The following is a 26099-nucleotide window of genomic DNA, read 5'->3' on the forward strand; positions in this document are numbered from 1 at the left end:
CCAATCAAAACGGGCCGTTGGCGTGTTTATGCTGGTCTTTTCTCGGCTGGAGAGGAGGAGAACGAACTAAGGGGCTGCGATGTTTTCAAAAGGCGGCGATGAACGTCACACTGCCGTAGGCTACGGTTAACGTCCGAGCTTTTCCCCCTTTTAGAAGGGGGGGGGGTTGGGGTGGGGGGGGGACGAACAAACGAATAACGGTTTCGAGTCGAGCCACCCGCGGATGTGTAGACGGCGGCCAACGTAAAAGGTAAGGCAGTGCGCTGCGTGTTGTTTATCCCGCGGACGGCGAGGCGGAATCGTGCTAGTTGCTGTTAGCCTTATGCGAGCGCCGAGCTAAACTGACGTAACGTACGTGTGGGGAAACGTATTTTCACGTCTTCTTACGTACGAGTGCCACGTATGGACATTTGTATACATTCGCACCTACCATAACTAGAGGGTCTAAGCATGGCCGGCCGGTAAGGGGCTGAAATGTCCCCCGGCTGGGTTGAAGTAGTGGAGCTAACTGAGCTACAGTTAGCTTCCTAGCTGGGGATCTGAAGGAGGGAGGAGGGTTGCGGGGGGTAAGGAGGGGGTACACTGGTGAGGGTCTGCGGTGATGGTGGGGCTTTTGTCTCTGTGAGCTGGGCTTGTTTTGCCCTCACACACAACAAAAAATAAAATAAAATAATCGACCATATAACATGCTAGCTGTAATTGGAATCTTATTACATAGCGTCATGACAACTCAGTGGACATCCTAAGGCTTAGGATCATAGCCCTGCGTTTGTGTTTGGGGATTGTGCTTACCTATGAATAAAATGGCAAATTATATGTCGTTTCGATAAATTAGAAGAAGTTATTGAACAACAGGAGTGTGGTTTGAATAGCCAGAATCCTCCTAGCCAGTCAGTCCAGCCTGACTGTGACATGTTGGGGGTGTGTTGTTGCCTCCTGATACAAAAGCCGCCTGTCTTTTTTTTACATGGCTACCACTCACACAAAACGTCTACCTGCACACTAAACGGTCACTTGAGAGGCAATAAAAATCACCAATGCTGGAAATTGGTCTCAAACAGCATGGCCATCTTGATCTGTTCTCAGTGTGTTTAAATGTGCTCATATATGCCATAATTCAAGCAAAATAATCTCTCAAGCGTTTTAAATAATCAAAAAAACGTAATGAACAAAAACCTCGTTTTCCAAACACTAACAAAAGGAATCCGATAGATGGTGACCCTCTTGTAAGTGCAAATAATGGATGTCTCCATCATAACGTTTAGAATTGCCTGTATTTTGAGTTCAACACAAATACACCGCCAATTATGATCCCGAAGCACATAGACATAATTTGAAATTTGCCTCACAACACCACCCTTAAATGTAATTACATGATATAGAAAAATATACACTGGAAATGCAAGGAGCTGGCATGTAGTTTGGCTATTGGCAGCCATTTTATGTAGTTTTTGACTTGTAAATACGTACATATTTTTAAATGGACATATCCACAATTACTAAACACAATCTGAACCTCTCTCTACATCGTCTTGAGACTTTTATCCCTCTGCTTTCTCCGACTTCAACCCCGCAAGGAGCCTCGCTTGCCTGTTGGACCACGGCAGGGATCTTCTATCGCGCTGCTTATCGCTATCAAACTGGTTGACGCCTCAGAACAAGGAGGACATGAGAGACTTTGCTAAAAAATACCCAGATTGGTATGAATAACTTTTTTTTCCCCGTAGCAAATTGATGTTCGGTTCTACAGCAAAATTCAAATGGTGAATCAGCTTCGCAATTATTTTATGTGGCATCACTGTCTCCAAGTGTGTTGAGTTTTTCTGATTTAATAGTGGCAAAAAAAAAAAGCCCCACACAAAATGCTTGGCTGTTACCTACTTTGGTTTTACAGTCACGGTCCAGTTCACATTCGGTGCAGGAAGGGAACAAAATGCAAAACATAAACATGCTTTTCTTCTGTGTGAACAGGAACACATTCAATGCCAGTTAAAGTGAAAGGCAAAAAAACTGTAAGCAGTAAATTCTTCAATGGCAGAAAGATTCTCAATGTCTACAATACGATAAAAAAAAAAAGTGTATTATAGTTTTTATAGTCCGTCTTCATTTTTTGAAAGAATAGGATGCAGATACGTGCAAATTAACGACACAACAGTTCCAATTTTTTTCATTTTAGGAAAGTACAATATCTAATGAACTCACCGAACCAGTAAGTGAATCCGTTTCAATACTTCTCATGTGATATTGCTTTTTTTTTTTTTTAAATCACTCACCATGACATGGTCAACAATATAAGATATACGATATAAGAAATCCGCTAAAAAGATAAGGGAGATGCTTATTCACGGTTTGATTGTGAACAATATGGAATGCAGAAAACGTGTGAATGTGTGCAATGATGCAATGCAGAAAATGTTTGGATGCAACAAAGGTGTGTCTGTCGCACAATGAAAATGCAAGAGCCTCGAATTTCACATGATATTTACAAGGTTATTTTGTACAAAAAAAAATAGTGCTCAGCGTGCAGGGGATGAATGCGAGTGTTTGGTAGTTTAGTTTTGGAAGATGAATGAATACAAAGTTTTGAAATAAATGATTATTTGTTTTATTAATCATGATGTCAATGTCAATCAAAATTCGGATTATTTTTTTCCGTACTCGCCCAGCCCTAATTGTTATGGGAAAAATGACTTTCTTTTTAATTAAATCTCTGAATTGTGTGTGCATCACATTACAGTGCCTTAGATTTGTATTTAATCCAGGGCAGTACACTTAAGTATAGTTCAGTTGTATTTAACTTTGAACTTTTTTCGGGTTACATTGACGGTGCGATATATTCAACGATGCGATACTCACCTTTGGAACATTAGCTTTTGTATTTGATGTGGGACAAAATATCGATACTTTGATACATTTGCATTTATATTGCTCCTGGTACAGTGCAGTCACAGTCATGCCAATCGGAATCTCGTAGATGTTTGCCCATTTTTCCATCCCAGACAAATCGCAATTAATTTAAGATGTTTTGTTTTTCTTTCTCCACACACAAGCTCTCATTTATCACTGTGTAATGATATCATTATCCGCGCCGAAATATTACAAAGATAACGTGTGGTGAGTTTCCTGGGTTGCGCCTCTCGTTTTATCGGTTGATTGAGATGAATGGTTACATCGAGTAAACTGGAGTGATTTATTAGCCCAAATTCTAAATTTGCTCATTAACTGGTAGCATAAAAGGATCTGTGTCCATCCGTGTACACTGGAATGTCATCTTTATCATTAATATCTTGCTCAAGCCTTCCTCCTATATGTGTGTACAGTGTAACCTGGATGCTGCACAAGGATAATATAGCCGCCAGACTATAAGCCTCTTAAATTGGAGAATAGCCCATTGACAAAGGGACAATTACATAAGAGTCTGAATAAGAAAAATCATTTAATCGTGAGGGAGAGAAAAAAAAATTGCATGCTTATTGACCAAATCAAACATGTTTTCATTTTATTTCACATTAGGTGTCATATTGTTTTAGGTGGATACATCAATAACAACAGAGCGCACGAAATGGTCTCAAGGACCCATGCCTGGAATAAAGCAGAAAGTCGGCCATCTTGGCTTGAAGCGGCCCTTTCACAATCCTTTGCGCAACACTTGTAAATTTGAAAAAAAATTAGCGCGAGTTTCGCATAAGGACACAAAAGTCACTGGATGGACATTTCTAAAACGGGACGCGTGGAAAAAAAAAAAAAAATTCAAAAATCCATGCACAAAATTGAACACAAGTCTGTAATTCGCAATTGAAGCAGCCATTTACGGCTAATTCCTTGGCTTGTAATTTGACAAGCTCTTACTTTTTTTTTTAAATTAGCTCCAATCAGACGGTGCTATAATAGATCATTGGGTGACGCTTAGTTGTGAAGCTTTTTTTTTTTTTTTAAACCTCTGAATATGAATTGGCATTCATCTTCTAACACTTTTGAATTGTGAATTTCGCCAAACCCAGATAACATCACCATTTTACTCAAATACCTTTCTGAAATTACACACCACCTCTCATCAAAGCAGAAGAGCACATGCAAAGACTGAGCCAGTCTGCAGCTGGTTTTCTCGAGCAAGTGTAGAGGCCTCGCATGTGCGTTGGAGTGGGAGGAGCATGCCGCCAAGCGCATATCATGGACTCGTGGTGCTCACTGGCGGATGAAATGCGCCGCTGAGTGGTGTTGTTTTTGTCGCGCCTCGTCTTGTAAAATGCTGCCACGCAGACATGTTGCCATGCTAACTGGCTTGATCATTTGTCAGACTGCAGGAGGACTGCGTAGCCATGAAATGAACACTGCAGCATTACACCGCACACATTGACTGCATTGATTATAATGCTGTCGTGTTAAAAAACGATCAAAATCAGACCCGCTACAAACAAGTCTTGGATTTATTCTTCTTGACGAATGAGTTGACTTTTGGGGAGCCCCGACATGCCTGGAAATTCACCAAAGTTTGCAAGCTTGTTTATTCTGGTGACCCAAGTATTTCAGGATTTCAGAGTACAAGATCATCACAAAGTTGGGTGGCCAAATGAAACAGCAATTCGGAAATTTTGATTTTTAAGCAACTCTTGCATTCAGTCGCACCTTTTGAAGGTTGGCGAAAAAAGTATAATCCCAAGTATTGGTTAATCCACGTCAAATGGAATTGGCCATCACACGTAGAATTCTGAAGTACCTTTGGCTGAAATTTAACAGGAAGTCGGCCTATTCGAAGGGAAGCAGCCATTTTGCACCCCTGCGAACGTTCGTAAAAAATTGTGCTTGACAACAGTTCTGCCGAAGGACACAAAATTGGGTAGACTTGTCTATCCTAGCAGGAATTACAAAATAGTCTCAAAGAACTATACCCAAATTTGACAGGAAGTCAGCCATTTTGCTTCGTTGCCATTTCACGCTAAGCTGCACCCTGTTGAAGGTCAGGGGAAAAAAAAAACTACTTCGGGCACCTGCTCCCCCAAGGATGAGAAATTGGGTGGATACGTCTAACATAACCGGATGCGCCTGTTTTTGACTGCCTCAGTGTTCAGATAATTAAACGAAAGTTCGAAAACCTTCGTTTGGTTTTGGTCGATGTGTCTATCTTAACAATACTTGCAAAAATAGATGGAATCACTGGCTTAATCCTCGTAGATTTCTACGAAGACGCCGCTCGATGTTAACACTTTTATCATTGTTTACATGCAAATGTCCACAAAATGTAAACATAGCAGACTTGTCAATAAATATTGGATAGAGGCATGAAATCATAATTGGGGGGGTCAGACTTGCACTGCAAATCCAGCCATAGGTTGTTGCCCTCACACTCTTCCGATTGCATCAAGTGGTCTCGCCTCACATCTCTAGGAATGCATCCACTTGGTATTTGGAATTGTTTTAATGCATTAGCTACACTCATGTGTTTCTTATTTCGCAAACACGAGCTGCAGTGGAGGAACCTCCTCGTATGGATTGCAAATGCCCCCCCCACCCGGTCATGTGAGCTTGCCTCGCTTGAGAACGAAGACACGTCCCAAGCGTGGGTCCTAACCTTTACTCTAATGCCCGTCGCACCCTCACCCTGCACGCAATGCTCGTTGCTTTTAACCCACAATTGCCAGCAAAGGCGCCATTGTTCTTGTCCACCAATTTCATATCTGATCATTAACCTACATTCATAGTGGCTTGCGCTTGCATTCTTTTGTGTCACTTTAATGGCCGCTATTTTGGGGAGTACTAGTTAACAATATTCTCAAAAAACACGTATAACCTTTACATGAGCAAATAGAATGTCTTCCGTCATCATGTTTTAGTTGCCAGGCTATTGGGACATTATGGTTTTTATAGCGACAATGAGGACACTATCAATACTTAATAACATTTAAAAACAAACCCTCAAAAGTATCTGGTTAGTAGTTAATATGTACTGTACACGAAAAGTAAACTAAGAAGAAGCGAAATGAAATGTTCCGCTTCCAACGTAAGTGAATAACAAGTGAATGCACTGAGGGGCTCTAGACTAGCAAGGATCGCGTTGCGTCTACATCCCCTTTATCGTGCCACACGTTGACGTTGTTATTTTTGCAAATGATCATCGAGCTGGATTCAGTTTGTTTTACTACATTTGGCTTGTTGCGAGAGATTTTCGTTGTCTGGCTTGACTGACCGTAATGTTCCACCACTCTTCGGACTTGCGTTCATTTGCTTAGGTAGTTGTTTTGAGTATGTTGTCTTGAAAGATTTATTGACTTCAATACCACGATCAGTGTCATCAAATTACAATGAAACGGTAAAAAAATTATACCAGGGCTCTTTGATGGTCATGCCTTTTGTCATCTGCAACGACACCCATCTTTCCGCTCCCTCTCCCATGAATTCAACTGACACGTTCACGCAGCCAATAGACCTCTGGAACCCAGGCCAGATGCTCTGGTTTTTCTCTGTCTGGGTTTAGTATAGTCGGCAGTGGACAGACGCCCGAAGGCCCAAAACCACACAACTGAATTGTTGGTAATTAGTCGTTTTCCGATTAATGAAAAATTATCCCCCAACACGGGTTTCACCAATCGACATGATATTGGTTGGACATGTCTGTTGAAACAGTGCGCATGAGAGTCTCAGAACCCATGCCTGAAATTAAATTGGAAGTCGACCATTTTGGTATGAAGCAGTCATTTCATACATAGTTGTACGTCCTGGAAAGGTTGGGGGGGAAAAAAGTGTGTATGCGTGTGTGTGTCTGAAGCTGTCGTACGAGCCATTTGAAATGTGACCACCGTTCATTGGTAAAGCGCTCTTATCACTATTTGGCGATGGTGGAGGTTTGCATTCTTCTCTGATGTGCCATTTAATCACACATGTTGTCGAAGGGCAATTCCTTTGTGTCATCTTGACAGCCTGCCTCGTGAAAACGCACATTTTAAACCATGCGTCATTGGCGTTGGCCTGAAGCCCCGAGTGCCGCCGTCACGCTATAGAGGCGTCTGGATCTCTGCGGGCCTTTGTTGCTGCCCAGGCCCCTCTTTCTCCCTCATTGTCGCCTGTAGTGATCAGGCCTTTTTTTTTTTTTTTTTTTTGCGCCTGCCTTTGTCCTGCTCCTCATTAGAGAGTCAGTGGTGGAGGAGGGGGCGGCGACTGGGAGTAGATGCACACCCCCTCCCGCCCATCTCCACCCCTAGACCATCATTTAGCCTGACGCCATAGACGCCGAGAACCAAGTGACGGGCTGTTAAGTTGTCGCAGCCCGTGTCTACCCCACCCATACACAAACATACCCGATGCCTCTGAATGTCACTATCGCGATATTACATTTTAGTAAAGTGGACGCCACGGTATGGTTTTCCTTTGTGCCACACATACGATCCGTGGTGTCGTCAACGCTACTGCGGCTGCTCGTTCCTGTGCTGCGTGTCAGGCCTGCGATGCTATTCTTAGCCCTTGTCCCATGCTGCAGTCGCAGGATCGGGTTACTACACTGGATGTGCTCCTCGCACAGCTACGCCAACACTACAATCATCATGGATCCCCCCCCAGCATGGTGCCGTGCAGCGGAGCTGCTCTGTTAGCAGCTTTACCTCTACCAAGGACGTACGCGTATACCGCTCAGAGCTGTCATCACGATGAGATTTACAGATAGGCTGGGTTTCAGAAATCAGAATAATCCAAAAATACGACAAAATGATCACTTTTGTGGTGACCCTAAAAATGGCATCTTTGTTCAACCATTAACATTGCATCATCAAAGACAGCAAATCGTTCTCAACACCTGACATTGGTCATTATCTTCTAAAAATAACACCCACAGGTATGGATTCCCCAAAAATGAAGATTTGTGAAAAAAAATATGAAATTTACCAAATTGTAGCAAAGGCGGTTTTAGCCCGACGCCTTTGAAAAAGCTCTTCCAGGACCATTGGACTGTACAGTGATGCTTTCATGTATTATTTTTCGTGATACAATCCCTCATTAGGCAAACTTTTTGTTTTTGACTTACGAGAGAAATATATAAAAGATGAGCACTGGGTAAGCAGTGAACTCCACTCACTTAACAAGCAGCAGGTTTGCAGATAAGGAACAATTCTTCAAAAAAAGAGGCTTCAAGCTGTCTCTTTCCACTCCAAGTTGAAATTTACTGTCAAACTAAACATAGAACAAAGAGATTTTACACTGTATTTAAAACAACCACATAGTTTTACTTTCGGAATGTCCACTTAGCTTAATGCAAAACAGCATGGACATGCGAACGGTTAACATCGATACTTTTTTTTTTTTGAAGCAATGTATGATGATGTTTTTCAACTGTTAGGAAGAATATATACCACCTTTAAACTGCTTCAGGCCAGCCTTGGGCCATTCGGACTATATCTGGTCACTGTTGCGTTAAAATTAGGGGTGCTCCGATCGATCGGTGGCCTATGATTATCGGTCAAAAATGTGTGTGATCTGCGAATCCAAACAAAACCTTTAAAGACCCATCAATCACCCTGTGTACCGATACATTATCGTTCTGGTAAGGGAGTGACATATTTCTCTCCAACTGTTTCTTTCCTTTTAAGAATTGCTTGTATGCGTCCTTACAAAATAAGAGCAGACATGGGAGTGGCTTAACATTGCATTGTGTTTTTTTCCCAGCCATGCACAACGCATCGCCAGTTACACTGAGGAATTGGCATGGATGTCACTATAGAAAAGTCGCAAACCTTTAAGTTTGACACACATTTAGCTACTGGTAACAAAAATGTACCTATAGTAGGAAGGATGAACATCTTTATATCTTTATTTGTTAAATATATCTTGCCACACAATGCACTGTGGAAACAGAGTGGCTCGAATTTAGCCGCTCGATGATATGACACGCCTGTAAAGTGTTGCTGTGTTCTGTTCATCGGCATCACAAAGACAAAAGAAAAACAAACAAGAATGTATTGATAGGAGCAGAAGTTTTGCCATTGATAAGAAAAAAAAACTCCTCTTCATGAAACGCATGCGAGAACAGCTTAAAACCCCGATTGGAACATCTCCAGTTAAAATCACTCAAGTAATGCTTCACATCTGTGTTGCACGGAGAACTTGTGGAACCTATCAACTGCTATTGCAGCCCCAAGATGGGACTACTTTGCACAATTCCTCTGCCTTTTTGCTTGGGAAAACATATTTTTTGTGGGCCGATTATGGAGTTAGTAGGGAAACCACAAAGCCAGTCAGCGTGCCCTTTTCACACGCTTAATTGGTGTGCTTGATGATCTTTTTATACTGCCCTCAAATAGCCCATGTGAGCATGCCAGGATCATTTTAGCTGTCGTGTGTGTGTGTGAACTGTGTCGAGGTTTGATCCTGACTTGAAACAGCCTAAGGTTAACGTCGGTGCTGGTTTGGTCAACGCCGAGCTGGCGGGGGGTCCACGCGGCGTCGTAATATCATTTGCCACTGCCCGCCCTCGCCACGGTTGTTTTCTGCGATGCGGCCAGTTTCGCTTTTAAGGTTGGCTGCGTGCTTCCCCCTTTCTGTTGATGAAAGTGTGTTTGCTGACTAATGGCTGATTTCTCATTGGCATCCGGCAGGGAAGTGTACTCTGTCCTGTCGTGCTTGTGCTCTGGATATGCAGGGAAACGGTTGAAATATTTAGTGCTTGCGGTGTCAATTGCTCGAACTCCTAACCCTACGCCATATTCAACCCTATCATAACTCCAAATCCTACTCTAATTTCAATCCATCCCTAACTCCTAATCCTGCCTCACCGTCAGCCTTATTCTAATTTCTACAACTCCTAAACCTAACCCATTGTCAATTCTATCAGAACTTGGGTTCAGGTCGTTCCTATTCCTACCTCACCCAAAACACTATCTTAATATATAATGCTAGCCTACCCTCAGATCCTAACTCTTAATCCTATCACAACACCTAACCGTACTCTGACCTTAACCCCTAACTCCCAATTCCTCAATATGGGTGGGCGATATAAATCGGCAACAATAAAGATGCTCCTAAATAAGTATCCCTTGGCTGATATAAAGAACCCAGCCAGCTAAACGGCATTGTCAAAGAGTTGAGAGAGCTGAGAGTGAGACAGACAGGTTAGTGATTGTGGCACGTCCAAACGACATAACTTCAAATTGAGGTTTAACGGGTGTTAATTATTTTGTGACAAGCGGGCCTTTTCCCCACTGGTTGTATTAACGAGATCATTTATCAATCGTGTTGTTTCTAGATGAGATAAGTTGCGCCTGTGCCCAACAACTACGTAGCTGTCTGGACCTGTCATTTTATCCTGCACAAGCCTATGAATAACGATGTAATTGTATTGATTATCATTAGATCATTCAAATGTATCAAAAAGAGGAATCCCTCATTTTATGTTAATGCTTCTATGGGCCATTCAGCCAAATTGGTGCGATTTGTGTCCCTAAGCAATGACTTGAAAATACATTTTTTTAAAGCGTCCTGCATATTGATATGTATTGTGTTAACATTCAATTGGTGTAGATGTCATGGCTATAGTGCCTGGATTTGCATTCATCCATTTTCTGATCCTCTTATCCTCACAAGGGTCGTGGGGCGTGCTGGAGCCTATCCCAGCCGTCCTTGGGAAGTAGGTGGGGTTGGGAGGAAAGCGGAGTACCCGGAGAAAACCCACACTGGCACGGGGAGAATATGCTAACTCCACACAGGAAGGCCGGTGCCGGAATCGAACCTTGCACCTCTGCACTTTGAGGCCGACATGCTAACCGGTCGACCACCGGGCCGCCCTGTATTTGCAAACTTGCTAAAAACAATACTAAAAACCTACGAAGAGTTTCAGTACAAAAAAAAATGACATTTATAAAAAAAGACCCGATACACATTGAAATGTTCAATATGTGTACAGTATCATCAAATTTAAGTGGGAAATCGCCAAAAGAGGGGGAGCTATATACCGTAGAAATGAATTCATTTTGAGAGTATTAGAAATGGTAAGTGGCTCTGATTTGCTGGAATCTTCTTCTTCTCCTTTCGGCACATCCCTATTCAGGGGTCGCCACAGCGAGTCAGTAATTTCCATCCGCCCCCGTAAACCGTCCTACCAACTCGCATGGTCGTCTTGGCAAAAGTTTTACGCCGGATGCCATTCCTGACGCAACCCTCCCCATTTCTCCGGGCTTGGGACCGGCACTGGGGAACAGTGCACCCCCAGGGGAGGGCACTGCCCCCCAGCGGCTGGGTTCTGATTTGCTGGAATGATCAATGTAATAACATATAACAGATACACATTGATCTATGACATTGATCTATGAACTCTATATTTCTTTATTGATTTGGAAAAAAAAAACGGATCCATGCTTCTTTTTTTTTTAATGCGTTGCCGAGGAAGCTAAAGACTCTGACTCGAATGCCAATAAGCGTACTTGGGACGTCCCTAGCTGTGTTTTCTTTCATTTCATCAACATTAGGGTTATTCCGTTATGCCATACTTTGAGAAGTGGTGGATGAAAAAAGATTTTTTCTTCCCCCTGCTTTTAGTTTGAATCACTAAAATGCATTTTTTGACAGTTCACCTGATGTTTTCGTTCATTTTCAGGTACATGATGAACCCGCTGTGCCGGAGCTGTCACAGCTAGTCGGATGCCACACCATGGCCAAACCTGGGAGCGACAAAGATGGCGCCATGGTGGAAAAGCAAGCGGGAAAGAAGGTACGGACATGACAAACCTTGGTTCCTTACACATTATTATTCCCAAGATGCCCTTTTATTTGAGGAATGACTTGTAGCCCTAAATGTCAGACATTCATTCGATGGAAGCATTAAAACGTCATTGCCGTATTTATAGCAACCGCCATGAAATTCAAGACGCTGCATTCCCTAATTATTGCCTTCTGTTTTCGCGCACATTCCATATGTCACAACCATTCTCCCCTGCCACTTAAAAAAAGGACTCCTCCTTCAGTCGACAGTCCCTGGTTTGGGTCGCCTCCACACTTTTTTTCTTTTCAGAGGTTATCTTGACGTTTTGGAAAAGGTTGCTCGGAAAAGTCTTCCTTCTCTCTTTATTTTAGAAGACGTTGGGAAATGTTTGATCTTGACTAAGTTTTGCGACAGTGGGATGTTTCACACAGAGAGCCTGCAAATTAGCCATAGCAGAGGTGGTGATGCTACTGATGGGAATTGATAAGAATGTTGTTCCGATAACTATCGATACTGCATATTGAGCCAGTGCCTTATCAGTTCTCTTATTGATTCTGATTGGGCAAGGGAATGAAATGATACATATTAGTGTGATTGCTGCATTTAATATCTTCCACTTTCGACAGAATAGAGCAGATCTGGTATGCATATGGGGTGCATTAAGAATCTGAGATGTACCATTTAGAGAACAAAAAGAACGGGTGGCTTACTTTTCAAAAGTCCAAAACACTAAATGCAGTTTTTGCATATTTAAACAAAATAAAATATCCAAGTCCCCTAGGTCCGTTCGTGATGCTGATTGGCTGTTGGTGATGCCATGAAAAGTTTGTTTGCGAACGCTCGCACAGTGGCCATAGAAGCAAAATTTTTGCTTTCATCCCTGCCACCTGGCACACATTTTGACTCAACTACGTATTTATATCATACTAGACCAGTGGTTGTTAACCTTATCAGAGATCCCGAACCCAACCAGTTCATATGCACATTCATCGAACCTTTATTCCCCCCAATCAAAACCAGTGCTGGCACACGCGTGGTGCCGAGAAGGCGCAACCACCAAGCTCGGATTCTTCTCAATGTAATGTGATCATCTGCAGCCGGTGATGGCCAAGCGGGCGTGTCATAACTAATTGACATATTGAGTCGGGTGTGTCTTAACCTCCATGGCAGAGGCTCCATCAAACCCCTGAGACAGATTCACCGAACCCCTGGGGTTCGATCGAACCCAGGTTAAGAACCACTGTACTAGGCTATGTATCTAATGATTTTTATTCAAGCCCTAAAACTGTCATTTTTACATTTTATTTCTCTTTGATCTGTCAAACAGTGCAAAGACAAGTTGTCCCCCTTCACCAGAACACCCAAGCTGGACCGGAGCGAGTTGCTGGGAAAGGAAGGAAAAGTCAAGTCTTCCATGAAGCGCAAACTCTCCTTTACGAACAGTCCGACCCAGACGATGGCGGAGGAGCGAGACTCAGACACCGGTGAGGACTTTTTATTCCGCGTCTACTTCAGCTTTCCATGTCGTCGCCCTACTCCTGTTGGCCAGTTGTTAGTTAGGGTTCGTCGTCATTATTTTGAGAACGTCAACTTAGTGCAGGAATGTCCAGCGCTGGACGGCCCTTGATGACGGAGTTTGGACTCTCTTGCCTTAGTGACTCTCCATATATAAGTTAATTGGCTGGGACAAAAAGTCAAAGCGGCCCGGCGATCCAGTGGTTTGCGCGTCGACCTCACAGTGCAGTTCAATACCAGCTCCGGCCTCCCTGTTTGGAGTTTACATGTTCTCCCCGTGCTTGCGTGGGTTTTCTCCGGGTCCTCCGGTTTCCTCCCACATTCCAAAAACATGCATGGAAGGTTGATTGAACACTCCAAATTGTCCCTAGGTGTGAGTGTGAGCGCGAATGATTGTTTGTTTCTGTGTGCACTGTGATTGGCTGGCAACCGGTTCAAGGTGTCCCCCGCCTACTCCCCGAAGACAGCTGCGATAGCCTCCAGCACCCCCCACGACCCTAGTGAGGATGAAGCGGTTCGGAAAATGAATGAATGAATGAAAAAAAGTCAAAGCTAACAATTGTTAGGGGCTGCTCAGTACCTCGCATATTGTGGAGCACCATACATCTGTGCAAGAGAGCGAGGGAGTGGCCAGTGATTGGTCGAAAAACAGGAAGTGAGATGCTTGATATTACAAGATCAGAACCGAAAGGACTTTATTTTTTGTGTTGGATTAACATCTGGGTGCCTATCAGACCTCGACAAGATATCTTTTTTTTTAATCTTACATTGCTGCAAACTGTATGAGAATACAGAATAAATATGATGGCCTCCTTCGAAATAACTGAAAGGCCTATCAACCGCAAAGTTTTACGACGTAATTGCTCATTGTGATTTTGGTTGTCATCATGCTGCCATAAATACTCGCTGCAGTCGTTTTAAAAGCTGCAACTGTGCTCAGCCGTTTGTTTTTTTTTTTTTTTTTTTCCTTTTGTCCACGTATGAGCTTTGAGGGCGGTTGTAGACAGCTCAGACATGGACCAGCAGTGCTTTAGAAATTTTTTATTTTTTTATTTTTTATTTTTTACAGGATGTGAAATTCTCAGCAAGTAAGCGCTGTCTCTTTTAAGAGTTTCTCCTCTGTTACCATGTTGGATGCAAACTGCAAAGTCAAAGCTTTGAACTTGTGCAACGAGCTTGTCTTGCTACTCGTCGATTCTCAATTTAGCCCGGTTGCAGCGTGTTTGGTTGTGATTTAAATGCCGTAATTACAGTAAAGTGTGCCATCGGGCATTTTACAACGCTGCCGCCCCGGTGAGCTTTCATCTTTCCCGCAAGCCGCTGCTTTGTGTAAACTTTAGCAGCACCTCACGTGCCTATGAGACTTCTCAGAAACAGTCACAGGATCTCATCCTGTGGATTAGTGCGCTCTCTCTCTCTCTTAGACTCTCACACTCTCTCTCTGTCTCTCACACACACTCTCACACTCTCTCACCCTCACACTCTTGTGTATTTCATGCAATTTCGTCATCAATTTCTGTAACATTGAGGTAAAGGGTGGACTATAACCCGAACTGGTAACGAGTCAGTCAACAGGCAAAAAAAAAAAAAAAAAAAAAGCCTCGAGTCAAAATCCATCCTGCACAAGCCACTTGTGTGAATAACAATACTAAAAAGGCCATGTAATTTTACACCATGTAGACAGTAAGGATGTGTTGTTTCACGTTTGTATGGAATTACTTATTGAATTGTGTCTTGGAGAGGGCAGCAAAATGGAGCACACTACGTGGCTGCAACCAACAGATGCGCTGTTCATATGCAGACCAGAAAAGTTACCAACATGAAGCTAAAACACTGCTTTTGCACCATAGAATTGGGGCCCCATGTCTTTTGCAATGTTCAGCATGTCTGATGCTGTGATTGTTAGTTAGTTAGTTAGTTAGTTAATTGTTTATTGAACATAAAATACAACAACAATTGACAAAAGGCAAACAAAATTACAAAAGGAAAAAATAAGAATAAAAATAAAAAGTAAATAAAACAAACATCATCACCGTTATATGTTCAAAGGAGTAGGAAGAAGTATACAACTTATCTAGTCCTACCCCTTGTTGTGTAATAATATAAATAGATCATTTTTCAATACAAAAGAAAAGGAAGAGATCTACCTCTCATCAAGTACTTTTACCCTTATGTGTACTGTACTTATCTATTTATACACCCTTCTGTTTGTATATACATACACATATATATATATATACATACATGCATACATACATACACATACATACACGTACATGTGCATACATACACATACACACACACACACACATACATATATAATATATATATATATATATACACACACATATACATATACACACACCTACATATATACATGTATATAATTATTCATTCTTCTTTTTATATCAATTGTCTCATATTCATTATAAATACTGCATTTCTTGAATACATTTAATGAGTTGATCAAAATCCAAAACAAGAACAGACCGTTATATTACTATATTTTATAAGTATATCGAATTTATCTTCTTAACTTTGATTTTTGTAGTTTGTTTGTACTAATCTTTTAAATTTGTTTTTAAACTCGTCCAGCGATTACTCATTTTCAGATCCATTTCAAGCTTATTCCACAGATTGACTCCTATTACTGAGACACACCTTTGCTTGATGTTTGTTCTTGTTCTGGATTTTTTATATTGATTGATACCTCTTAGATTATAACAACTATCTCTAATTTCAAAATGCTTCTGGATATTTTGGCAAAGGAGATTGTGATGTGCTTTATACATTAATTGGACGATTTTGAAGTTAACCAGGTCATAGAATTTCATTGTGTTTAATTTGATGAATAGCGGATTTGTGGGTTCTATATATTATATATATATTGCATTATATTGCATTCCACATACCTCCTTTCATGTAATACACAAACAAAGGCGGTAGGGATTCTGCTTACCTTGTCTGTGTCTTAGCAGGAATCAGTCGTGATTAGCTTTTTTGAAAGGTTGTCGGTATAATTTCCTAAAAGCATTGATACTGCTTTTGTAAATAAGCTCCTCTTTGTTGACTGCGTGTCAGCAGAGATGTGCTTTGAATTCCAAAAGCCACCAAAAAATGTATTTAACTTTCTTTTTTTTCATTTATTTATGGATTCAATTAATTTCCCAGGTCTAGCATAATTGAGCACATATCGTCACCCTAACGGCACAATTTCCCAAGTCATTTTTGAACAAATTCAACAAGCACGTCCAATTGCCTAGAGTGGGGGTCGGCAGCCTGCGGCATGCGGCTCCAGAGCTTTTTCAAAAATGTTTGAAAATTGAAAAAATATATTTTAATATGGTTTCTGTAGGAGGACAAACATGACACAAACATTCTTAACTTTTTCCAATGCTGTAAAAATTTGTAGAATAAATATTAAATCTAAGCATTTCTGTCAATGAAGATTTGCGTCACAGCCTGCGACACACGTTTCTATTAGCAGGAAGGGGGTACCAGACAGGTGGCTGTTTCATGTACAATTTACCGAGGGTACTGGCAGAGAATGGGAATCTGGAAGGCAGAGAGGAGCATTTTTAAACGGTACACGTGAGCAACACGTGTACTGTTAACATAGTTAACAAGCTGCAAAAGTGCGTCCCATGCCTCGGCATGCATACCTCATCTTTTGCGGATTACCATGACCACCTGGATAACTAAGAATAACAGACAAAAACATTTCTTGATTATAATACCAGGAAGGTAAAATGACTTGAGCATGATATTTTGGAAAATTGGGTGGTTAAATTAGTCAGCAATGGCTTCGCAAATATCATTCATTTTTTGTTTTTTAATTTAATAATGTTATTGCACATTGATAGAATGAATAAATACATTTTAATTAACAATTTTTTGGGGGCACAGGGCAAACTAATATAACAACTGTGACAAGACTTTAAATGTAATTCCCATTGAACCACGTTAAAAAACTGAGCAGGTATATTATCACTGATGTATTGTATTGGATATATAATACAAGCATGAATTGCAACAGTTTTCCATGAGAGGCCACGTGTCGATCCATGCTTTTTTTTTTTTAAGCCTTTCTCTGTATTTATGAGTTGAAAATAACATTAAGGGTTGATTGTGGAGGGGGATAAAGAGCTGCTGTTGTCCACTGCTGCCCTCTGTTGTGTGTTGCCATGACTCATTCATAATGCGTGTGCGTGTACGTGAGCAGGGCGAGCGTTTTAATGCCGTGCTTTCCCACAATGCTTTGCACCACAGATGAGTCAGACCCAGGCCAGTCCGCTGAGACCTGGGGGGAGAGAATAGCGACCCCCTGCCGGACATACACAGGTAATCAACTGATTCTAAAGATGCAGCTACTACCGCTGCTCTCCACAAGTTTCTCCTCCTTGCCCGTCGCAAACGCACAAGCACGTGTGTGTGTGTGTGTGTGTGTGTGTGTGTGTGTGTGTGTGTGTGTGTGTGTGTGTGTGTGTGTGTGTGTGCGTGCGTGTGTGTTTTCTCACCCTCCATCTGCCCACGCATGTGTGTGTCGTCAAAGACTTGGGTGTGTTGGAGGCAGGTCAGGATGGGGTGGGTGTACTGCATTTTCGACCTCATACTTATAATCTGCTGCTGGATACAAGGTCTGTAGTCAACACAGGAATCTCTGCCTCTATGTGTAACGTGTTGTTTTGGTGTTGTTTTTCAGATAAGGATGGTCCAGATAAGAAGAAGGTGAAAAAGGAGGCCGGGGGCAAGAAGTCACAAGCCCCTAACCTTTTGTTTGGCTATCCACTGTCTGAGCGCAAGCAGATGGCTCTACTCATGCAAATGACAGCAAACAGTCCAGGTTTGTGCTCCTTTTCCTCCCCTCATACAAGCTTTTAGTTCAAATTAAGACCATCGGACAGTGAGCGACGCAACCGAAACGGACTGTCAGCGAGTGGGGTTTGGCAACTATTGTTTAAAAATTTTGAGATACAAGGTGTTGCTTGGGCCCCTGGGTTAACAGTTAACTCTCTTCACAACAATAATAAAATGCTTTTTTCTATTACTTTTCCCAGTTAAAGTGTACTGTTCAACTGAACATAAAACAGTGAGAATTGCACGTAATGTATCGAAAACTATCACACAACGCTGCCTTCTGCTATCTTAACGCTAAAACATAAAGCAAAACATCTCAGATGAGATCACCAGTAGCATTGGTGTTCCGGTGTTCCAATACTCACAGTTGTCTCCTTTGCAAAAAGTGACGAATAATGCTGCGACTCACTGAGAAGTGACCGTCTCCATGTATATCCACCCATCCATCCATATCTGCATGTCTTTATTATGCTTCCCTCAGGGGCGGACACCCGAAGGAGCAAAATAATGTCCGTTGAACTGAGGCAAAAACTGTTAAATTATCTCATCGTTACTGTACGTTTCTACAAAGTACAATAGTGTCATGATACTTTTCTTTAGTTACATTAAAGATGTCTCTCGCTGTCTGTCTGCCCATCAGATTCCACGCCCAGCCACCCCTCGCAGACCACACCAGTGCCCAAGAAGGTCCCCAGCAGCGCCTCGTCGCGGCAGAAGGACAAGGTTAACAAGCGGAACGAGCGTGGCGAGACCCCACTGCACATGGCCGCCATTAGGGGCGACGCCAAGCAAGTCAAAGACCTCATCAGCTTGGGAGCTGACGTCAACGTCAAGGACTTTGCAGGTGGGAGCCCAATGCCAGAGTAGAATGTATTGCTTTCCGCAAATAAACATGAACAACATGTTGCAGCATGTTCCAAATAAGCTGTAACATTTGGCAAAAAAACCCCCCAAAAATGCTCATCAAACACCTTTTTGGAACATGGCAAAGGTGAACGGGCTAACTAGGATTGGGTATAAAAGGATCTGCTCTGAATTGTTATTCATTCTTATACCGTTCTGATGGTATGTTTTGGTGTTTTGAGCAGGTTGGACCCCGCTTCATGAAGCTTGTAATCTTGGCTACTACGATGTGGCTAAAGTGTTAATAGCAGCTGGTGCTGAGGTGAACACGCAGGGTCTGGATGACGACACACCTCTCCATGACGCGTCCAGCAGCGGACATAAAGACGTAATACATGCGCCGACTATCTGTTGGAAATATGTTGAGCATTGGTTTTATTCCACCTCCTGCAATTCTCATCCAGATTGTGAAGCTGCTGCTACGCCATGGTGGAGATGCCTTCCAGGCCAACAAGCGCGGCGAGCGGCCAGTGGACGTAGCCGACTCAGAGGAGCTGGAGCAGCTGTTGAAAGGAGAGGTAGCGCTCTCAGACCAAGATGACAGTTCCTCAGGTACATGAAAGATTTGTATACATGTTATATTGTAAAATGATAGTTGTAAATAATGAAAGTCCTGTCATATATATCCCATGTTTTTGTTAAGCAGACTCTGAGGATCCACCATCTGTCAACCCTTCCAGCATGGATGACAACATGGACGACTCAGACGCAGAGAAGGACTCTGATGCTAAAGCGAAAATGTCTTCGTGCATGCCGGACCTGGACGAGTATGAGTTCAAGGATGAGGAAGAGGAGGATGACCTGAGTAAAGCACTCAATGATCGACATATCCTGCGGCGAGACTTGCGGCAGAGGGAGAAAGAGGACAAGGAGCGCAACAATGTGGCTGGGAAGCAGCGTGCTAAGAGGGAAGTTCTCTCCAAGCCCAAGAAGTCAAAGGTCCCTCGGGTACACTGCAGCTCGGATGCGTCCAGCGACGAGCAGGAGAGCCTCCCCGACAAGCGGAGCTCGCCCACCTGTTCCCACAGTTCAGAGGGTATCAAGGTCAAAAAGGACAGCGGCGAGCAGAAAGACAAGGGCAAAGTCAAGAGAAAGAACAAGAGCCAAAATAAAAATAAAGAAAACCAAGAGGACGGGAAGGAGAACAGCAAGTCGCTCGTCCTCCAGCTGGCCACTGTGTCAGAGAGCACGGACAAGAGCCGTGAGGAGGACTCCTTCAAAATGTCCTTTAGCCCCAAAGACGACTCGTCTGTTCACCTCTTCCACTTGTCGGCCATCAAGTCACCCAAACTCAACCACGGCCTGGTCGACAAGCACACGCCACTCAAGCAGGAGAATAGCTCATGTCCCACCGATGCCATCAAGTACAACCACTACTCAGACGCTGACTATTCCACAGAGGGCTCCAGCACCAAGGCCCACAAGCACAAAGAGAAGAGCAAGCACCACCAGAGGGACGGTGAGCGCGATGACTGCCGTGCCAGCCCATGCAGAGACTCCGCCGGCCCAGTCGGTTCCGAGGGCGCCATGCGCAAGACAGACCTGGACATCAAAGTGGGTAAGAAGCACAAAGTCAAACATCGGGAGAAAGACAAACATCGGAGAGAGTATGAGACAGAGCGCAGCCGTCACAGGCAGAAGGACGCCAGGAGAGACGGCCACAGGAATCTGGAGTTTGACAGAGAGTTCTGGAAGGAGAACTTCTTCAAAAGCGATGAGACAGATGACACGTCGCATGTGAAATGTGAAGCGGAGGAGCACTGCTCCCTCCAGAGGATGTCTGACGGCTCTCCTTTCAAGGAGGAGAAGAATTCCAAGGAGAAACATTTCAGCAGCAAAGACAAGCGGCACAGGGACGAGCGTGATAAGGACAAGGCGGTGAAAAAAGAGCGCAGGGAGGAGAGGGTGAAAGAGCGCGACGACAGAGGCGAGTGCAGCGGGCGGATTCCAGATGCCGAACTGCCGCAGAGCAACAACATCAAAGAGGAGGCGGACGAGACGCCCATAACTCTCGCAGCTGATCAGGAACATCTGGAGCCCACGCGCGAGAAAACAGACAAGCGGCTCCCAGGAAAAGAAAAGGAAATGGAAAAAATGGAGAAAAAGCATCCGGACAAGGAAAAAAAGCTCAAGTCAGAGCACACAGACAGAGGAGAACCGCAGAGTCAGTTGGAGCGCTGGAAGGAAAAAGAGCGATCCGGAGCCACGTCCTGTCACTCTCAAGGTGATAAAAACTACAAGGAGAGTGATAAACTCAAGTCTCTAGCCACTGCAAAGAAGTATGAAGACAGCCGAAAGAGTCGAGACAAACGCTCCGAGAGAGATTATGGCGTCATGGATCACAGAGAAAAGGATCGCATGAGTTCTGATAAGAAGAAGCCTTTGGAGAAATCCTCTGATCACGGCAGATCCGATCGCTTCAAGGAGAAGGACTGTGACCGAAAAAGAAAAGAGAAGCTAAAAGATGGAACTCTTTCCTCAAGTTCCAATTTGAAATTACTTTTGGAAGAGAAGAAGGCTTATCTCTCTGACAGTGGCAAGTCCTCGTTCACGAAGTCTAAAGAGGAGGCGGGGAGGATGCCAGAGAAAGATCGGGACCGGAAGGAGCGAGACAGAGATTCGGAAAGGCACAAAGACAAAGACCGACACAAGGACCGCTACCAGCAGACCAAGCTCGGCAAAGTCAAGCCAAGTGAGATGGATGCCGAAAAGCCCAAGCCGAAAACCCCCACTGCTGGAACACGAGACGCCAGGCCCAAAGAGAAGCGCCTGGTCAATGATGACCTGATGCAGACCAGTTTTGAGCGAATGCTTAGTCTAAAGGACCAAGAGATCGAGCAGTGGCACCGGAAGCACCTGGAGAAGATAAAACAAAAGGAGCGGGAGAGGCTCAAACAGAGACCTTTGCCGGACCCTGGAAAACACAGGCCAAAAGACAGGACCAAGACAGATGCCTCCTTCAGCAAAGAGCTCATGCGCTCCAAAAGCTCTGAAGTTTCTGACACCCACGGCAGGGAGAAACCCCTGAAGGACGTCTCCAGTCTCAGGACTGTGTCACTAGACGGAAAGAGCCTGCCTTCCATCGGCAACAAGGTCATGTCTGCAGTTGAGAACTGCCTGAGCAGATCCCCGCGGCCCGAGGGCGAACACTGCAGCCTCATGTCCAGGTCCGTGTCCCTGGTCTCAGTTGCTAGCTCAGAGGATTCCTGTCAGGCAGTGGCGATGACCCCTAAGCATGTGGAATATGACTCCGACATGAACCCGGAGCCGGCTGACACGCAGCCCACGATCTTGCAGTCTTCCCTCGTCATCCAGGCCACCAGATTGCCATCTGTTCTGGAAAAGGACTGCGTTGTTCTTCCGGTTGCGCCACGACTGACACTTCCCAGCAGACATGAATCTCCTTACCTCAGGGCCATCCTGGACGAGGATGCCAACGCATCGACTGAAACCAGGTTGACTGACAGTCCACCAAAATCCAATAGAGAGGTTCTGCAGACAAGGGAGATGTCAACAGAAAGAGAAGAGGTGAGCGACGGTCAACATTGTTCAACCACTGATTCAGTCGCAGAGTATAAAGATAATGATGGCAGTTCCTCACCGAACAGAGAGCCTCCAAGTCTCACTCTGTGTGGTAGTCTGCCAATAGAACCCTCTGATGCCACTGTCATGAGGGACATCCCCTGTCTGGAAAGTCCAAATTTGCAACTGGAAGCTACCAAGGCGGACTTTGACCCTCCATCAGCATCTCTGTTGACAGAAACACCTGATCTCACGGACCCTGAAAGCCTACACCAAGAGACTCGTGTCCTTGCCGGACTGCCGGTGGACCCTCCTTCAGCCCAGCTTTTGGACCACAAGGAAAAACCGGCGACCATGGATGCCACAGAACATCAATGTGTGGAAAATATCCCTGAGAGCATCAAGGTGGAGGTGACGGAAAGTCCAATACCCTCCACGTGCATTACTGAATTTCTACCAAGCACAGAGATTAAATGTCAACATGAGAATCTGGATCCAAGACCTCCTGATGTAGTCACCTGTGACACTACAATGGAGATGTCGGACTATGATTCCAGCGCGAATAAGGACCAAGACATGTGCAATGTCCAGCAGAAACCTGAGAACCTTCCAAGTTCTTCACTTGAGGAGCAGCTGACTGTGGAGTTTCAGTCCGAGCCCATGGAAGTGGACCCTTTGGACAGGAAACCTGAGTACTCGGCCGAAGACTCCTGTCTGGCCGCCATGCAGCCGATGGGCCACAGTGACCTGAGCAGCAGCAGCTGTAGCAGCACCAGCAGTAGCAGCAGCAGCAGCAGCAGCAGTAGTAGTAATAGTAGTAGCAGCAGCAATAGCACCTCAAGCAGTTCTTCGCCTCAGTCTGGAGAACCAGAGTCAGACTGCCCTGGTGCCAAGCTCAAGCTCCGCTCATCGGACGAGGAAGTGGACCTGCAATTGCCCCACCCGCGTAAAAGGAAGATGCCTAAGCCAACCTCCTGCCAGGGGGGTACAGTCCCACAACAGGACCTTGAACGGGACAGCGATGAACCCGTCCAGCAGCAGTCGCTCGCTGCCATTGTGGCATCTGTCAAGCTGGAGGAGATCGAGCCCTACCAGACAGAGCGCGCCAACCCTTACTACGAGTTCCTGCACATCCGGAGGAAGATCGAGGAGAAGCGCAAAGTACTGTGTAGTGTAGCGCCGCAGCCTCCACAGTATTACGATGAGTACGTCACCTTTAACGGCTCCTACCTCCTGGACGGGAACCCGCTCAGCAAGCTCTGTATTCCCACGGTAAGTCCACACATTCATCGGTATCGTACCACTAAATGTACAACTAGAGGATTAATTGACGAAAATATCCTGGACAGATAACGCCGCCTCCTTCACTACCCGAACAACTGAAGGAGATGTTCAAGCAGCAGGAGGTTGTTCGCATGAAACTGCGCCTGCAGCACAGTATTGAGAGGGTGAGGCGGCATATAATTACGGTTTTCCATTTATCCATTTTTCACCCAGTCACTGGCATATAATGCTAGTCAGACACGATCAATCAAGTCTTGCAAGTTTTGACATCATGCATGATCAGGTTCTTTCTTTCTTCCCTCTTAGGAGAAGCTGATCGTGTCCAACGAACAGGAGGTCCTGCGCGTGCACTATCGGGCGGCAAGGACACTGGCCAATCAGACACTACCGTTCAGCGCCTGCACCGTGCTGCTGGACGCCGAAGTCTACAATATGCCCCAAGATGTCCAAGTAAGAACCACCGGAGCCACTAGATCACGGGTGTCCAAACTCGTTCCTCAAGGGTTGCTGTCCTGCCTGTTTTCCCTCTTTCCCTGCTGTACACACCTGATTCAAATGATGAGGACCGTTCTCATGCTTCTTGAGAGTTTGCTGATGAGCTGGTCCTTGAAATCAGGTATGGTGCAGCAGGGAGCGATGGAAAACAGGCAGGACAGCGCCCCCCGAGGACCAGAGTTGGATATGCCTGCATCAGATCATCCTTGACTGGCGACCGCTTGACAAGAGTGTGGTTGCGTTGCAGACAGACGACGGCAAAACGTCGGTGAGGGACCGATTCAATGCCAGGCAGTTCATGTCTTGGCTGCAAGACGTCGACGACAAGTTTGACAAGCTCAAGGTCAGTTGCAGCATCACCTCAGAGTTAGGCTTCCCACCTGTGTTGCATGAGTTCACTTCTCGTGCCTGGCCACCACCAGTATTGAGTAGTAAGAATTGATATTTGTTTTATATTGTAATTATTTGAATAACAAATATATTAAATATAACATTTAAGATAAATTAATTATAAAATTGAAGATAAATTGAAATACTTGTAGTTTAAATGTGTGTAAAAAGTGTGCGTGTGTGTGTGTTTGTGAAATAATGTGTGTGTGTATATGGATATGTGTATGTGTATGATAATTCTCAGTGAACTGATGAATATGTACTGTACATTTTCTAGACGTGCCTGCTGATGCGCCAGCAGCATGAGGCTGCGGCACTGAATGCCGTGCAGCGTCTGGAGTGGCAGCTCAAGCTCCAGGAGCTCGAGCCAGCCACCTACAAGTCCACCAGCATCTTCGAGATCCCCGAGTTCTACATCCCGCTGGTGGAGGTCAATGACGACTTTGACCTCACGCCCATATGAGCCAAGCCTGCAATGCCATGCCCACGGCCCAATGTGAAGCACTTAAATGGGCACCGCGCTCGACTGGCGCGGCGTGGAGCACTTAGAACCCCCATCCAGCCGGATGCCGGTCCAGGAGACTCAAAGGCCTGAATTGGCCAGCGCTTGAAGCCGCGGCGCCAAACTGGACGCAAAATAGGACGCTGAACCCTCCAGCGCTAACCGTTGTCGCGTTAAGCAGGGTCACTTTCTCTCTCTCTCTCTCTCTCTCTCTCTCTCTCTCTCTCTCTCGCTCACACAAAACGTCAAAATTGTACAGATTGTGCTCTTTTTTTTTTTTTTAACTTATTTTCTACATACAAAACTTGTGCATTTGTACATAGCAAAAAAAATTGTGTAATTATTATTATTGTTTAAAAGAGCGCTGTACAAAAACAAACCAACAAAAAAGAAGTACTAGATATTTTGATTGTAAACATCTCCTGTTTTAATGGACCAAAGTGTTTGTTTTTGGTGTGTCCGTGATGTCCTCATGTGCTTTTTCACCATCTTTTTGTGTGTGTGTGTGTTTTTCCTATGTCACAATTTCACACTGTGCATGCCTTTTTTCAAGTATCCCTGATTCTTTTTTTTTTCCCTTCTTCCCTGTGTGTACTCGCCACCTCCTCGTGTGTGTTTGTGTGCGTGCCATCCTGTGTGTGCATTCGAGTCCATGGAGGAGAGCGAGGGAGTTACAAAAGATAAACAGAACTTTGACAGTTTCAACGTGAGATCACAGCAAAAAGCTATTTTTTCAACATGCCTTTTGATGAACGATAGTTCTAAAAAAAATGTCTATTTTAATATTTACTTGTTACAAGACCTGTACATACTTGTAATATATAATTGAATAAATTTTATTTGTTGTGAAACTTAAAGCTTGCTCGTGCTGGGATTTTTATTTTTATGAAACATGATTTTTTTAAAATCACTTTTAAAAAGAGATACATGCATCTGAAGTCACGGAAAACCCTT

The 26099-nt window shown here is 44.2% G+C and overlaps 1 protein-coding gene across 2 annotated transcripts; it reads left to right on the forward strand.

Annotated features, from left to right (window-relative positions):
• Positions 1-27: 27 nt before the first annotated feature.
• On the forward strand, positions 28-26002 carry ankrd12 (ankyrin repeat domain 12). Of its 2 annotated transcripts, XM_019892844.1 has the most exons (13): positions 28-250; positions 11573-11686; positions 13005-13161; positions 17462-17533; positions 17895-18035; positions 18690-18893; positions 19138-19280; positions 19357-19504; positions 19599-23746; positions 23824-23922; positions 24065-24208; positions 24501-24596; positions 24921-26002. In XM_019892844.1, exons 2-13 carry the CDS (start codon positions 11627-11629, stop codon positions 25104-25106), a joined length of 5598 nt encoding a protein of 1865 aa, XP_019748403.1. In that variant the 5' UTR covers positions 28-250; positions 11573-11626; the 3' UTR covers positions 25107-26002. The 2 variants fall into 2 exon arrangements, with proteins under 2 accessions (XP_019748403.1, XP_019748404.1); XM_019892845.1 differs by lacking the exon at positions 17462-17533.
• The last annotated feature ends 97 nt before the right edge of the window (positions 26003-26099 follow it).

Source organism: Hippocampus comes, unplaced genomic scaffold (assembly GCF_001891065.2).
Source record: "Hippocampus comes isolate QL1 unplaced genomic scaffold, H_comes_QL1_v1.1 scaffold255, whole genome shotgun sequence".
In the NCBI taxonomy this organism is placed as follows: Eukaryota; Metazoa; Chordata; class Actinopteri; order Syngnathiformes; family Syngnathidae; genus Hippocampus; species Hippocampus comes.

Bases quoted from the DNA above. Each gene is read 5' to 3' on its own strand.
- ankrd12 (XM_019892844.1), top strand. From the start codon at position 11,627: ATGGCCAAACCTGGGAGCGACAAAGATGGCGCCATGGTGGAAAAGCAA. The intron at 17,534-17,894 runs GTAATCAACTGA...GTTGTTTTTCAG, and splicing joins CCCCTGCCGGACATACACAG to ATAAGGATGGTCCAGATAAG. The intron at 24,597-24,920 runs GTCAGTTGCAGC...TACATTTTCTAG, and splicing joins ACAAGTTTGACAAGCTCAAG to ACGTGCCTGCTGATGCGCCA.